This window comes from Heterocephalus glaber, unplaced genomic scaffold, assembly GCF_053883595.1.
Source record: "Heterocephalus glaber isolate CG9 unplaced genomic scaffold, H.glaber_assembly_v1.0 deba00001593, whole genome shotgun sequence".
NCBI classification, from domain to species: Eukaryota; Metazoa; Chordata; class Mammalia; order Rodentia; family Bathyergidae; genus Heterocephalus; species Heterocephalus glaber.
Window position 1 is genome coordinate 5266597 of NW_028258368.1, and position 14977 is coordinate 5281573.

Below are 14977 nucleotides of genomic sequence, written 5' to 3' on the forward strand. Positions count from 1 at the left end.
AAACAAACCATCTCCCCTTCTCAGCAGACCACACCCTACTGCTCTCCAACACCAGTCATTAGCATGATCGGGGGCTGGCCCTTGGAATGGTCCAGAGTATAGGTGGACACTGTGGGACATGGTGTTTCTAACAGGGGACAAGATACCCAATCCGATAACTAAGCTGTTGAATGGAACCAACCAGCTGATTGCAGGGTACAGTGCTGTACCTATGTGCCACCTCTCTGGCCTCAGAGGGACCGCTTCCTGTGCCCAACACTCTAGGGCTAGGATGCTCCAGATACAGGCCCACAGACTGGTGTTTCCATATTAAGTCCTGAAATGCAGCCTGGGATATAATGCTGCCTTAGAGAGACACAAATATTTGGCTTTTTTTTTTCAGTGTGCTAAAAATTGTTTTGAGTAAAGGATAAAAGATATAAGGTTAAAAGCACTAAGTCACCACAGCCATAAAGCAGATGTAGGAGGTACCTCATAGCTGCCCGGCCCTACTACATGTTTCAGCAGGAACTTAGGCTTTTCATTCAAGGCCAAGACACTCAAATGATGCCGGGCAGAGTGGGTCAGGAGGTGCCCGCTCTCCAGTGAGCAGTGCAGGCTTAGTCACCAGACAGCAGGGAGAGGCCACGGAAAAGAACAAGTGCCCCACAGGCTCCTCAGTACAGTAGTTCTCTGCCTCTACAGTTTCCAGACAGTACCTGTCCAGCTACCCTCACCTCCCATGGGGTTGGAGGGAGGGAAGGAGGAGAAAGATCACACTAGGGCACCCAGGGAGGTAGTGCGGGGCCTCAGCAGTTGCAGGCAGCAGATCTCGGGCAACCCCGAGGCCTCAAATCTAGTCCCTGGGTAGAAGGAAAGCATGGGTCAGGGAGTGGGGTCATCACTCGTGGGACTGAATCAGCAGTAGGGGATCTGGTGAACATAACTTTGCTGTTTTCTGCTGCTGGATCAATAGGAGATGTGAGGTGGCCTTCGCCCTGGCTCTTACAAACACAGGGAGCAGTCAGCCACAGTTTTTCAAACACTAGGAGAGAAAGGGCAGCAAGATCTCCAAATAGCTGGTAGTGTGTTAGCCAACAGCTGGCCCTTGTACACGGCAGTTTCCCTCTGACACGGAAGGGATGTGCAGGGCGTGTGTGCCTTGTCTCTATTTCCCCATATCTTACTCTTTCAAGAAATTCTGGTAGTTCCCCCTAAAACCAGCCCAGGTTTCCTGGGACCCTGTGAAGATGCATGGCACTACTGTCCCTCTGCTCCTTCAGTCAGGAGCCTACACTAGACCATCGGATGGAAAGTCTGGGGCCCTCCCTGTGTGCCTCAATGTGTGTCTTTGGATTGTCAGGCTCTCCTGTGGTTATCATATGACTCTAGTAGTTTAGACAAATTATGAGAATTATAACTCAGGACAGGCTCTAAGGTGAGATAAATAAGGTCCAAAGACCCAGGCGAGTAGAAGCATAGACGGAAAAAAAATGTCCTAGTAGAGGACCAAAAGGAAAGCAAGTAGATAGGGAAGACAGAAGTAGTCTGTCTAAAAATGCTATAGCTGGGCATCATGTCACACGCTTGTAATCCCAGCACTCAGGATAGGGAAGACAGAAGTAGTCTGTCTAAAAATGCTATAGCTGGGCATCATGTCACATGCTTGTAATCCCAGCACTCAGGAGGCTGAGGCAGGAGGATCTCCATGAGTTCAAGGCCAGCCTGAACTACATAGCGAGACCCTGTCTCAAAATCCAAAGCAAAACAAAAAAGATGTTGTAGTAAAAGCTCTATTGTGGGCTGGGGATTTAGCTCAATGGTTTTGTTGCCTGCTGTGCAAGCGCAAGGACCCGAGTTCGATCCCCGGTACCAAAAAAAAAAAAGAGCTCTGTTGTACACCGGAACTCCCAATTTATATCCTGGATGCTGTCCTGAAAAATATAGAACATTTACTAGCACATCATTTCCTTATAATGCTTGACTTTTTTTTTTTTTTTTTTTGGTACCAGGGATAGATCTTGGGTCTTTGCGCTTGAAGGGCAGGTGGCAGAACCACTGAGCTAAATCCCTGGCCCCTTGACATTCTAATATAATATGAATTATTTGCAATCTTAATATTTTATTTTTTATTCTTTTATTTATTTCTTTTTCATTGCGGGGGGGGGGCAGCAAGTCTCCCTATACCCTGTGTATTTCAGGCTGGCCTTTAACTCACTATATACCCTGGATTGGCCTCGAACTCATGGAGATCCTTCTGTCTCAGCCTCATGTGCTGGGATTAGACATGTGTCACCACACCCAGTTTATGTTTTGAAAATCATTTGAAGATCCAGGATAACAAATGCCTTTGCTGATGGAGTCAGTCAAAATATTTTAAAGTGGTATGGATGGCCTGGAAGCTGATCTTTATTTCTTTATTAGAGTTTCAGCCCTGGACCTGATGCCCACGCTGTCCAAGCCCAAGCCTGTGTGCTCAAATTCCCTGTGAGAGGGATTGGGTTCTTACACTCCTGAAGTATGCAGGAAAGAGTGGGAATAGGAGAAAGGTTTGCAGAAGCTTAGAATCCTCCATATTCCTAGGCTTGTTCACAGTCAAGACTTGTGACCTCATTTTGACAGATATGTCTAAACCTGTTTACCTGACACTCAAATATTTATTTGGGAACAGTCAGCTACACTAGGATGAAGGGACTCTATTATGTTGAAGCCTTTAAAAATTCTTTGCCTAGTGGATACAGCTAATTTTAGTGCACTTTGAAATAAATGACATTTGGACATGTACCCAAAAAAGCTTTTCAGTATGAGCAGTGCACGTCTGAAATTAAATAATGTTTTGTACAGAGAGGGAGAGAGAGGGACACGGCTGAGTATGTCTACTCTGTACCAGGCTGTACAGTTTGGGAGTGTTGTGGGGTGCTGTCCACAGAGGGAGATCAGAGAGCAGAAGCAGCAGCCTTGGCCTCCTGAGGTTTGCTCGCTGCTGGGATTTGGAGGGGACGAATCCAGAAGTGGAGTCAATTATGTCCTGACATGGACATTGTGAGAGTTAACTGATCATGTCAACGTGAGTAAGAAACCCCGAACTAATTTGGCTTAGCATAGTTCTGGGTGTGGAAAACCCACCCTGGGGAGGCTTGTCCCCAGAATGGCATAAAAGGGAAATGAAGAAGGACGGATCTGCTTCTCTTTCTTCAGAGGAGCTCCAGGCTTCACCTTCACCTTGGACATCACCTTTAGCACTTCCATTGCAGACCCTTCAGCCTCCTGATACAAACTTGCACAGGACACTGCAGAGCTCCAGGCCTTCGACTGGATCCTCTGGATCTCGGGCACACAGACAGACCTCTTGCCCTCTTCCACACCTGACTCAGTAGGGGGCCATCATAAGCCAATCTTGTAAATCCTTATATATTTGTATATCTTGCATTAAATCTGTTTCTCTAGTAAGCACTGACCGATATGGACATGTAGCTGAGGAGAAAGTTCAAAAGTGAAGATATAACCGGGGATTTAGCTCAGTGGTTCCACTGCCTGCCTCAAAAGCGCAAGGTCCTGAGTTCGATTCCCAGTACCAAAAAAAAAAAGTGGAGATATAAATGTGGTAATCATGGAGTACCAAAACAGAGAGGGGATTTAAGCCTATGCTTGTAGATAAGGCACACATATATAGTGTACAGAAGTGAAAGCAGGAGGACCTAGAATAGTTGTTTTTTTTTTGGTTTTTTGTACCTGGGATCAAACTCAGGACTTTGTGCTTGTGAGGCAGGCGGTGGAACCACTGAGCTAAATCCCTGGCCAGGAGGACCTAGAATAGTGCCAAAAAACACAAGCCAGGCATGGTGGTGTGTGCCTGTACTCCCAGCTCTCAAGGGGGCTGAGGCAGGTGGATCAAAATTGGATCACTAATTTAGTGACATTGTGAGACCTGTCTCAAAAATAAAAAATAGAGAAAAGGCTGGGAGGTAGCTTAGTGCAAAGTCCCTGGATTTGATCTCTAGTTCAGTTAATCAGTCAATCAGAAAGCAAGCAGAGGAAGACAGAGGGACAACGGAGACCAAGAAGAGGAAAATTGACGGTGTATTAGAGATGTGTTTACTACAAGCAACCAAAAAACCGGACTTAGAGTGGCTGAAAGAAAAGTTTTCTTTTTTACCTCATAAAATAACAAGTCCAAAATATAAGATTATCTTTAGTTTTTCCCAGCCCTTGACTGTTTTGGGTCTGTAATTCCTATCAGTTCTATGAGTTAACATGTATTGTTCTAGTAATTTTATTAGTAATAATTTTAAATTAATTTTTATTAATTAGTAATTTTATGCTTAAATTTGCTAAAGTCGATGTAACAAAAATGAAACAAATACAAGAAGAAATGGACAAGTCCACAATTACAGTTAGACTTCAATATTGCTCTCTGTAATTCATAGACCTAGACAGAAAAATCAATAGCGATAGGGAAGTCCCACCTATACTGCCCACCCAATTGACCTAACTGACATTTAGAGATCGATGTATCACAAATTAACAGGATACTCACTATTTTCAAGTGGGAACATTTGCCAAGATAGTCTTCTAGGTCGTAAAAGAAACCCAAACAAACCTGAAAGAATTCAATTCAGTCAAGGTCTGTTCTCGGACCACACTGGGATTAAGCTAGAAATCAGTAACAGAAAGATATCTAGAAAAACCCCAACTATTTGAAATTTAAATAACATTTTTAAGTAATCCGTGGTTCAATGAGGAAATCTAAAAGGAAGGTGGAAAATGTAATGAAAACAAAAACACAACATATTAAAGAAATATGTAGGAGGACATTTACAAGATTAAAGAGAAATATGGCTCCACCTAGATGAGGCACCTCTGAATAAGAACTGAGTAGTCCCAGTCATGGAGACAGAACAGAACGGAGAGGTCCAGGACTGGGGAGTAGGGAGAATAGGGAGGAGCTGCTCCGTGGACAGAGCTCTAGTTTTGCAAGACTTCAAAAAGAGCACAGGAGAGGGATGGCAGTAATGGTTGCTCAATAATGTAAATGTACTAATGCCACCGAACTGTACACTCAATGGCTAAGATAGTAAGTTTTGTGTTATGTGTATTTTGCCATAATTTTAAAGAGGAGAAGGAGGAAGGAGAAGAAAAGGAAACTTCGATGATTTAAGTGCTAGGAGCAGTTTCTGTTATTTGTATTTGAATTCTGTACAGTAGCCCAAGTGAATGGAGATGAAGGTCACTGTGGTGGGCAAGTAAAGGAACAGAGAAGCCAGGATGTTGGGTAGGTCAGCCACCAAAGCACACAGGCTACTCAGGACAATGGCAGTGGATGGGGGGTGAGGAGAAGCCATGTGCCAACACCTTCACTGACTGAGCGTGATTGGCAAACGATTCAGTAGATGATAGCAGTCAGCTATCACAAAGACTTGCATTCCAAATGGCACCAGCTTCCATGCAGCAGTTCATATGAGGACAGGATTGCTCGTTGCCCCTTTGAGATTGGGTTTGGGTCAAACCCACTGCCCTGCACTGAGTCCACAAATGTAAGGCTCATACTGCTCGCTGGGCTGCAATAACACTTTTGATCTCTGACCTAGGAGTCTCATGTCTTTTGCCAGTGTCTGTGAAACTGAGGCAGGCTAACTTGCTAGCGTACAAGCAGGTAACATCCCTTCATGGTTCTAAAGCAGTAGCTTCTAGGCTGCGAGTTGAGGGCTAAGCGGGTTTTCTGCTGGACAGCAGAGGAAGAACACCACAGGCAAGGCAGACAGTGGAAGGCTTGGTGGAAGATTTTATGCTGCTTGTGTTTACATATGTGATGCTGCACACTACAGAAGGCGCCCCAGAGCCATGCACTGGGTTGGAGGAAATGACATCAGTTTTGGACAACTCAGGTGGAAACGTCCTGAGGGGAAACCCTCCTGGCATTCAGGAGGGAAGTCTGGGCTAGAGATGGTTTTAAGAAACAGAATAGAAATAAATGGTAGTTTAAGCCTTAGGTGAATCTGTAACAGTGAAGGAATCGAGTGGAAAATCATCTGTCTCATATCCTGCAGCCCATGGAGGCTTCAGAGGCCAGACAAATAACATTCACAAGTGAGTGGCTCATGGGTAAAATTCCCCCAAAGAAGCCATGTGTTCTGCACACTTTCTGTGGCACTCATTCATTTTATTTTAAGAAGGTAGCCTTTACCTTCTATCTAAGGCATCTGTGTCTTAGGACTCCAGGGGGAAACAAAGGAACAGTCTCCTCAAACATCAAGGCAAGTCACCACTTTTAGGGGTTCCCTTGTTGGATCTTGCCGTGTTCTCACTGGAATCCTGGCTCAAATAAGCCTTGTATTTCCCCTTCACTTTTAAAGAAGCTGGAAATTTGGATTTTTATCTTTCAACCTTTCGAAAATTGCCCAAGTCAGCTCCAGCCCCTGGGCCAGTAGTTTACAGCCTCTGATTTAACTGGTTCAGAGGAGGAATCTGCTTACACGTGGTCTTGTTGGGTGGTTCCACGAGATCGGGTGGAGAGCCACACGTTGCTGTAGAGACATTTGGGGGCTTGAATCTGCCCCAGGGAGCAGAGGTTCTGATCACTATCCAAGCCCTGTCTTGGTGCGGTGCCACTGAGCTGAATCCCCGGCTTGCCAAGCCCTGTTCTTTTATGTTCAGCAAAGTAGTTTTAGAACTACTATCCTTCCCCATTGTATGATGCGTGAATAAACCACGGTCAGGAAAATCGAGGTTTGGTGCTTGTCATAGATACATACAGTGAACACTGCTCATGGGCATGCATCACCACGGTGAAGCAGCCCAGCCTTTCTTTTGGCTCAGTGTTCCGTGCCCTTTCCCTCCCCCTCACCTGACTTTGTGCCCACACCCACATTCAGGGAGCTCTGTCCTCTCCACACATCCTCAGAAGCAAAGATCTGGAAGGGCATCTGACACAAGTCTGAGGAGTCTCTGATAATTCCACCCTCCTGTGCCATGTGGAGACTTGGCTTAAAAGTTACTGGGACTCTGTCGAGTAGGTGTCTCTAGAATTCTATCAGCCAAGAGAGATGAAAGCAAAAAATACTTTTTAACATGCCACTTGCCTAACCAGGTGTGGTGGCACAAGTTTATAATCCCAGCATTCAGTAGGCTGAAGCAAGAGAATTGCTCTGAGTTCAAGGCCAGCTTGGGCAACATAGTGAGTTCAAGACTAGCCTGAATTACATAGTGAAGCTCTGGCTCAAAAAACAAACAAAAAAAACAAACAAAAAAATCCACTTTCTTTTGATCTATCCTATAGGACACTATCCAAAGTTAGATGACAGATGACATTGTATTTCTGAAGATACTGTGAATTTTTATAAATGAATTTTATCTCAGCCGCCTTCACTGTGAATTTTTTTTTAAATAAATTTTTATTTTATCTCATTCCTCACCCTTGGTACTGTGAATTTTTAAAAGTGACTTAGTTGCTGTTCTCCTAACTTTCCTCCCTGTGTCTCTGATTTGAATATGTTTTTCTCATGTTTTGGGGTCAAACAAGTTTTTAACTCTATTTCTTCAATCATTATATATTTGACACCTAGGAATTGCTTGGCACTGTGCAAAGTTGGGAAAAGAATTTCCATTTCAGGGAGTCAAATCAGAGAATAGTTGCACATGTTAAGTTTTAGAATACTCTTCTGAAAAGCAAATTTGATTTCCTGCAGAAGATCTTTCAGATAGGCTATAACCTAAAAACATCCCAAATTTTATTAATTTACAATTATACAGATCTCCTCCACAGGACAAGGTATAAAGTAAAATACATATTGACAACATGTAAATCAGCAAAAAAAATTGGAAGCAGTTTCTTTCACTGTAATCCCTTTCTGGGTGAAAAAATTGAGCATAGTTATCACAGTCCAGCTAGAGAAAGTGATGCAGCAGACAGGACATGAGAGCTCTCAAAGCACTGTCAATATTTGCTCTTCAAATTAAGAGATTTAACATTTTTTTACATCAAAGGATTTAGCTCAGTGGTGCCGCTGTCTGCCTGGGAAGCACAAGGTCCCCTCAGGATTTTTTCGTACCCATGCTGTTGATTGCTAAATGTGCTGTGTAAAGTTAGTTTACTCTGAAGCATTTTGATAAACATCCCCAACAGTGTGAAGTTAAAAGTTTCTTCTCAATTGCTTGGGTAATGAAGCCATTGTCTTCAGAAACCTTGGTGTAGTTGAAGTGACAGTTACTGTTGTGACCTCTGAATTTGACCATTAAAAAGGTCACCCAAGCAAGCAGAGTCAGTTATTTGGTTATAAAAATGATTGTTGGCACATCCTATACAATATCTAAATTGAATAATTGTACCAGATAAAATGATAGATGGGATTGAAGCTATGTATCCATTATCATGTGTAATAAATAAACGATTTCTCTTGAATGGAAAAAAAAAAATCCTGGTACCAAAAAAAAAAAAAAGACAACTTATTGTCATTTTAGGATTTTTTTTTTTACTTTCTCCTGTGGATGTAATTTATGTAATAGATTTACATGGAGCATAGGTTTTTATAGCTACTGGCTTCTCTAAATTGAACTCATGACTTCTATAGCAAACCATCAGGAGAAGGCTGGACCGAGGTCTTCTCAAGGTGAAGTTTAGAAACTTCATTCTAAAATACTCCAAAGAAAAAATTTAAAGCTATTTTTCTCTATGTGTAAGGTAAGTCAGGCAACCTATATTTTTATTATAATGGAATAGGGCTTTAGGTTTGTGTTTGGAAATGGCATTGCTTTAGAGAGCAGTCATAATTACCAAATTATATCAGCATGCCTTTGTTTGCTCTAAAGTTTCTGACCCAAAGTAAATTTAGAACATGCAATGACATAAAATAAACCTCAGTTTATGCTAAAAACTTTTACATTAATTTTTTTGGTTTAATAACGAAACAGATAAAAGGATATCTTACATTTTTAGAAAGGTACTCTGTGATTGACCTAATTCAACCTATCAAGAAAAAAAAAATCATCTCAGACACTAAATTCAGTATTTGAAAAGTAATTCAAAGACACACACACAAACATGGTCTGCCAAGGGCAACTGGAACATAGCATATTGTCATTACCCTGAACTGTTTTCTCCATAATTTATTAGGCGAGGCAACCTATTATAGCTAAGCAAAGTTTGGAAAATCTTAATGTTTTAGATTGAACACATTAAGTTACACTATAATTTACTTTGCACTTTACAAATTTTATTAAATAATGGGCACTTCTAATGTTCATTATCTTATATACAGTATTTAAACTATGCTTCCCAGGTGCATTTTCCCACAAAGAATAAGTATGTGAAAAAAATTTGATTCTCTCATACAGGAACCTAATAAGAACTTTAAAGTACATGTAACTTTTCCCTCAATTATATATACATCCCTATCCCACCTTGAAAAGAAACTCATTCAAACAAAAGCATTTAAATGATAGCTGAGGAAACATACAAACATGATTATAATATGTACACACAGCTCTCAAAATCTGCATCCTGGTCCACAGAAGTCATCTATAAAATTGCAGATTTGTCCTAGAACCTGAAGGACCACACAGTTTGTGCAGGGGGCTGCATCCCTATGGGTGACACCAAAGTTTGTACAAGGAGACACTGGTGTGAAGAATTAGTACTTTCTGAGACTCAGACACAACAGTAATATAGACCATGTAGAATTTGGGTTATACAGACCCAAAAATGAAAATGGAAACTGCATCCCTGGACAAGAGTCAGGTAGTTTTGTTTAGTAGGTCATACAAATGCACTTACATACACCTCTAGCAAGTCTAAGAACATACTTTCTCATGGTGCCTATCTTTTTTTGATACTGTTCAATATTGAAAACTTATACCATATTTAAATAATAGCAATAAAAGAAGGTATGTTTACAGAGCCACTGTATTCAATATGGACTCATTTTTTCCTGTGCTGGGGATAAATGCTGGGGCCTTGCGCATGTCAGGCAAATGCTCACCACTGAGCTACATCTTCAGCCTCTGGCTTTATGAGTCACGAGAAGAGAGCTTAGTTTGGAGAACAAGAAATTTGGGCTGTTTTGTTATTTAAAGTGAAAACTGGCTTAGGTACCTATTTGTAAAATATAGTCACATTTTATGCTTTACAGGTAAGAAAAAGAGGCATAGGGCTTAGAAAGAGGGAAAGGATTATGGTAAGATGTTACAGATGTGGGCCGGGGATTTAGCTCAGTGGTTCCAGCGCCTGCCTTGCAAGCACAAGGTCCCGAGTTTGATCCCTGGTACCAAAAAAACCAAGATGTTACAGATTCAATATTATCGCTTACCGTTCAATGAAAATACTGGACCCCTTTCTCTACACAAATTATTGTAGTTTTAAAAATGGAATCCGGTTGTTTTAAATTGGTTTTTAATTAGAATAAAGAGAAAAGAAAGTAAAATGGAAATGAGAGTATGAGGAAAAGCTACAATGTACAACTGCTTAAAATGAGACTACAAAGGGCACTGTGAGAAAATATTCTTCATGTATTAATGGAGATGTTAATAAAATAGAATAGTTTTATAAAGTAGCAAAATCTGCCTTCATTTTTCTCTCTAGCTTCTTTGATTTTACTTTTTACTCACAGTATCTTCCTTTTGGTCTTCCGTTTCCTTCCATAAGGAGCTAGGTTAATATATAACATCACAAAGAAATGCTTAATAAAGACTGTAATGACAACATAGAAATGTTATTAGTCAGAACCTAGTAACCAAAACCTGTTCTTTTGTATGCCTCAAAACAATGAAAAAAGGCTCCATATTATGTATTGTTTAGAAAATAAATTCTTTCTTCATTCCCATGGGTAGTAATGCCCAGGGCTAGGATCTAGTAGGTTCATTGGCAGAGTCCAAAAACTCATGAAGGCGAATATGAAAAACTGCTCTGGAAAGGGTAACTTTAAAGTGCTTTGTCTTTCTTTAGCTTCTGGTTTGCTTGGTGTTTGTTAGAGATGGGCACACATAGTGGTACAGTGAGGTGAGTTGGATGTTTCCCACCTTCTTTCAATTGTAATATGATAATCATGCTGTTCCCAGAAGTTATGCTGTCTTTTCTAGTGGTTAAGTCAATTTGCATTTCATTGCTCTTGGTTTTAAGCCATGAAGGAACCGGTTCATTTCACCCCACAAATCATATAAACAATGATATGCAGCACATAATCCAGGCCTTGTCAGGTAGCGTTTTTGCTTATACAGCAAATTGGTCCTGCTACATTTTAATTTTCCATAGTCACACAATTTCTACATCGAAATGAAATGATATAGGAATATCAGCAGAGAAATCCTAAAACAGGCACCCAGACTACATCCTAATTAGAGATCTCTGGCATAAATTATCCCAGGGCCTTGCCACAAATTAACAGAAATGTCAGATATAAGCACAATTCATTAAACAGCTTTAGTTTTCTCTCCTTTTAAAACATGTGTAGAGGGTCTCCTTGCTGTCTCTGAGTTGTAGGATAAAGCTACTTGGGGCTTCTGGATAATATGAGAGGATTATTGTATTTCTTCAAGTATGGGCACTATTGTCAAGATATGGAAAAAAATATCATGGTCAACACGTTAAAAAAAGCCTAAAAAATTTCAAGTAAGATCAACTTAAGTGAAACACGAAGACAACTGACATCAAAAAGATGCTGTTAGATGCTGTATTTGCTACGATCCTGGCTGTATGACCAGCTGGTTCAAAAAGTTGTGCTTTAAAAGAAAGTATATTTCACACCTCCTGTCATCACAAAACTGTTTTAACCTGGTACAAATAAAACATCTCCTGGGCTGGGGATTTAGCTCAGTGGTTCTGCCACCTGCCCCGCAAGCACAAGGACCCGAGTTCAATCCCCAGAACCAAAAAACAAATAAAACACCTCCTCAGTACAGCATCTATAATTTATAAGCACAAGAAGTAGTTAATTCAGGCAGCTACTGCGAAGAACTTTAGGCAAAACTGCTTGAACTGAGACACTGAAATTTTTCCCTCAGAGACTGGACAATATTTTGTTGACTGGGTGATGGCCCCCGCCAGAGATAGTCATTCAGTTTGTCAGAGTCATTATATGTGGTCAGATATGGCGAAAGCCCAAGTTTGTTGTTTCTTGGCTCTTTTGGAGTGCACGGAGTATTCAGAGAGTAAGATGTGTGGCTGCTGCAGGCGTCATCAGAAAAGTCAGCATCCATGGTCTTGGAATCAGATTTATTTCTGTGACTCTGAGACAGCTCCAACTCCGACTCATCTTCCTCTGACTTGATTTCCACATAGTCATCTTCATCTCCTTCAGTCTCTTTGAAATTGGAAAAATAGTTCTGTGTTGCTATTTGGGCATTTAAGGGTAAATTTCGATTTACTACCAGAACTTTCTGTGAGTCTTGGAGCGTGAGGTCAGAGCGCTTTTCAGGGCCCTGATGACTCGAGTCAGCAACATCTGGCAGCAAATCCTGGTGGCTCCCGCTCCTGGAGCCCTGATGTAGAGGCAACAGCTGCAGCTTGCCCATCTTACTAGGGTAGGTGATGGAGTCCAGGGATTTGTTGATCAAGATGGAAGACGATGACTGGGACCTGTTGTAGGGCTGAGCTTTAGCACTCACACCTTTGCGACCCAGCGAGTTGTAAAGGTGGCCCTGACCGGAGTTCTCTTTGTGGGGCTGACTCACTACCACACTGCACCTCTGCTTGGAACCCAGCAGAGGGTCACACACTTGCAGAGAAGGCACGGAGCAAGCTGCAGACAGGTGTCTAGGAGGACTTTTTGTACTCGTTTCTAAAGTGGGATATTTTGATTTTAAGTCTTGCTGTGGCCGGGGGCAGAAATCTGCTAACTCTCCGTTACTGTAGGTTGAATGCCAAAGCCACTCCTCACTGCCATGGTGGGCCTGGGAAGGAGGCACAGCCCTGAGGAGGGAGGGTTCCTGTACACTGGCCCAGCCATTCTTCTGAATTTTAGGGGGCATCTCCCTGAACACAATCTGGTCATACAGCTGGGAATACTCAGCAATCCTGGCACCTGGAAGGCAAATATTGAGACAATAAGTACACATGGGATTATTCCTACATATGAAGATAAAATATAAGGACATAACGTTTTAATCAATATACTTCTTTATTTTGTTTTGTTTGAGACAGGGTCTCGCTATGTAGCTCAGACTGGCCTCAACCTCCTTCTGCATCAGCCTCCCTAATTCTGGGATTACAGGCATGCACCACCACACCTGGCATCTAATCAATATATTTTTAAAAAACCTTAAATAGTAGACAGTACTTTAATTAATGTGAAGTTGGAAGATGGGTAATTGCTGAAAACAAACTAATAAAAATAACCTACAGTTTAATAAACATAGAAACACCATCAAAAAGTTCATTTAATTTGATTGAATTCTGCATGATTTTATTTTGACAGCAGGTCTGCGAGTGTCCACTGATTGTAATGAAAATTTCTAGTGCTACTTTTTCTTTTGTTTTCTTTCTTTCTTACTTTCTTTTTGGTACCGGGGATCGAACTCTGGTCCTTGCACTTGCACAGCAGGCGGCAAAACTACTGAGCTAAATCCCTGGCCCCTTTTCTTTCTTTTTTTTTTTGTAGTGCTGGCGATTGAACCCAGGGCTTGTGCATGCTAGACAAGCACTTTACTACTGGGCTGGACACCCAGCTTCAGTGTCAGTGCTGAAAATAGGCATCCTAAAAGCAGGAATGTCAGCACTTAAGCTAAGTCAATAAAACATAATTCTGCTGGGCATATAGCTCTGCATTAGAATGCTTGCATAGCAAGTGTGAGGCTCTGGGTTCAATCCCCAGTACCAGAAGAAGCAAGTAAATAAGTAAATAAAAATAAATAATAAAAATGAAAATGAAAATGATTCAAGTAGTCACTAAAGGAAGCGTGACCACAATGCACAATGCTATGGCTAGCCCTGGCTTCTCGCCACTCCTGCTTGCTCTGGACTACTTCTAGGGGTGTCTCTTCCTGCAGTTCTGGTTTCCAGACAGCTTTCCACTGCCACCATCTGGGGAGTCAATGTCTAGGGAGGTCCTCCCCTCCAGAACTTCCAAACCACCCAGATTAACTCCCTTCTCCTTTCCCACTGCAAAGAAGGGGGACACTACAGTTCATGCCTCCAAGCCATTAACAAGCCACTTATGCATATATGCCATAATCCAATGCTCTCTATCTGCTGGCACTTCTTGCTCAAGAATAGGACTTGGCAGTTACTTCTATAAAACTTTTGCCACTTAAACTGTAAAGCCATTCTTCCTTTTGTTGTACTTCTGAGTATGGACGCTTCTAAAGATATGAACTGAACCATAATATAGTTAGTGCATTCTCTTGGGCCAGGACTGATTTAAGAGAGGTGTATAGATGTCAGTTTCAAGAGCTGTTCCCGTCTGGTCCAGGCATCCACATGACCACCCTAGAATCAAAGGACTCCAGGCAGTGTTTAAGTTGCTCAGATCACCTACATCATCTCTGTGAAGGAAATCTATCCCATCTGTGATAACCAGCAGATGACATTATTTACTTACTTATTTATTTTTTGGTACCAGGGATTGAACTCGGGACCTTATGCTTTCGAGGCAGGCGCTAGAACCACTGAGCTAAATCTCTGGCCCAGCAGATGACACTATATTTTCTTCTTCTTCGAGCTATTTATATTGCTAGTAACTGTTATTAGTAAATTACCCTTTGACTGTGAAGTACTCATTTAATTAGTTTTTGCCATTTCTTTCCCACAAGCCGTGTCTGAGTCTATCTTCTTTGATGACAGAAACAATCAGCTATGACGTGTGTCCTTTCACTGCAACTCCTCCACTCCTTCACCCTCTATTCCCTGCAATTAGAGTAAATATCTAACAGCTCATTATAGAGCCCATATGCAGATCCTTTGGGTTTTCAACTCCAAATTCCTTGCAAGGACAGAGAATATTAGTTTAGAAATTTCTAGTAACCAAAACTTGGGAAATTCCTCAAATGGCCCAGCAAAAACTCTTAATACCAA

At 41.6% G+C, this 14977-nt stretch overlaps 1 protein-coding gene across 11 annotated transcripts in view; it reads right to left on the minus strand.

Annotated features, from left to right (window-relative positions):
• Positions 1-1150: 1150 nt before the first annotated feature.
• Positions 1151-14977, minus strand: part of Plekhg1 (pleckstrin homology and RhoGEF domain containing G1) — a 256733-nt gene continuing 242906 nt past the window's right edge. For all 11 annotated transcript variants that reach the window (XM_087193459.1, XM_087193458.1, XM_004856881.3 and 8 more), the window contains one exon: positions 1151-12989. In XM_087193459.1, coding sequence (XP_087049585.1) covers positions 11926-12989 — 1064 coding nt within the window. In that variant the 3' untranslated portion in view covers positions 1151-11925. The remainder of the gene's footprint in view (positions 12990-14977) is intronic.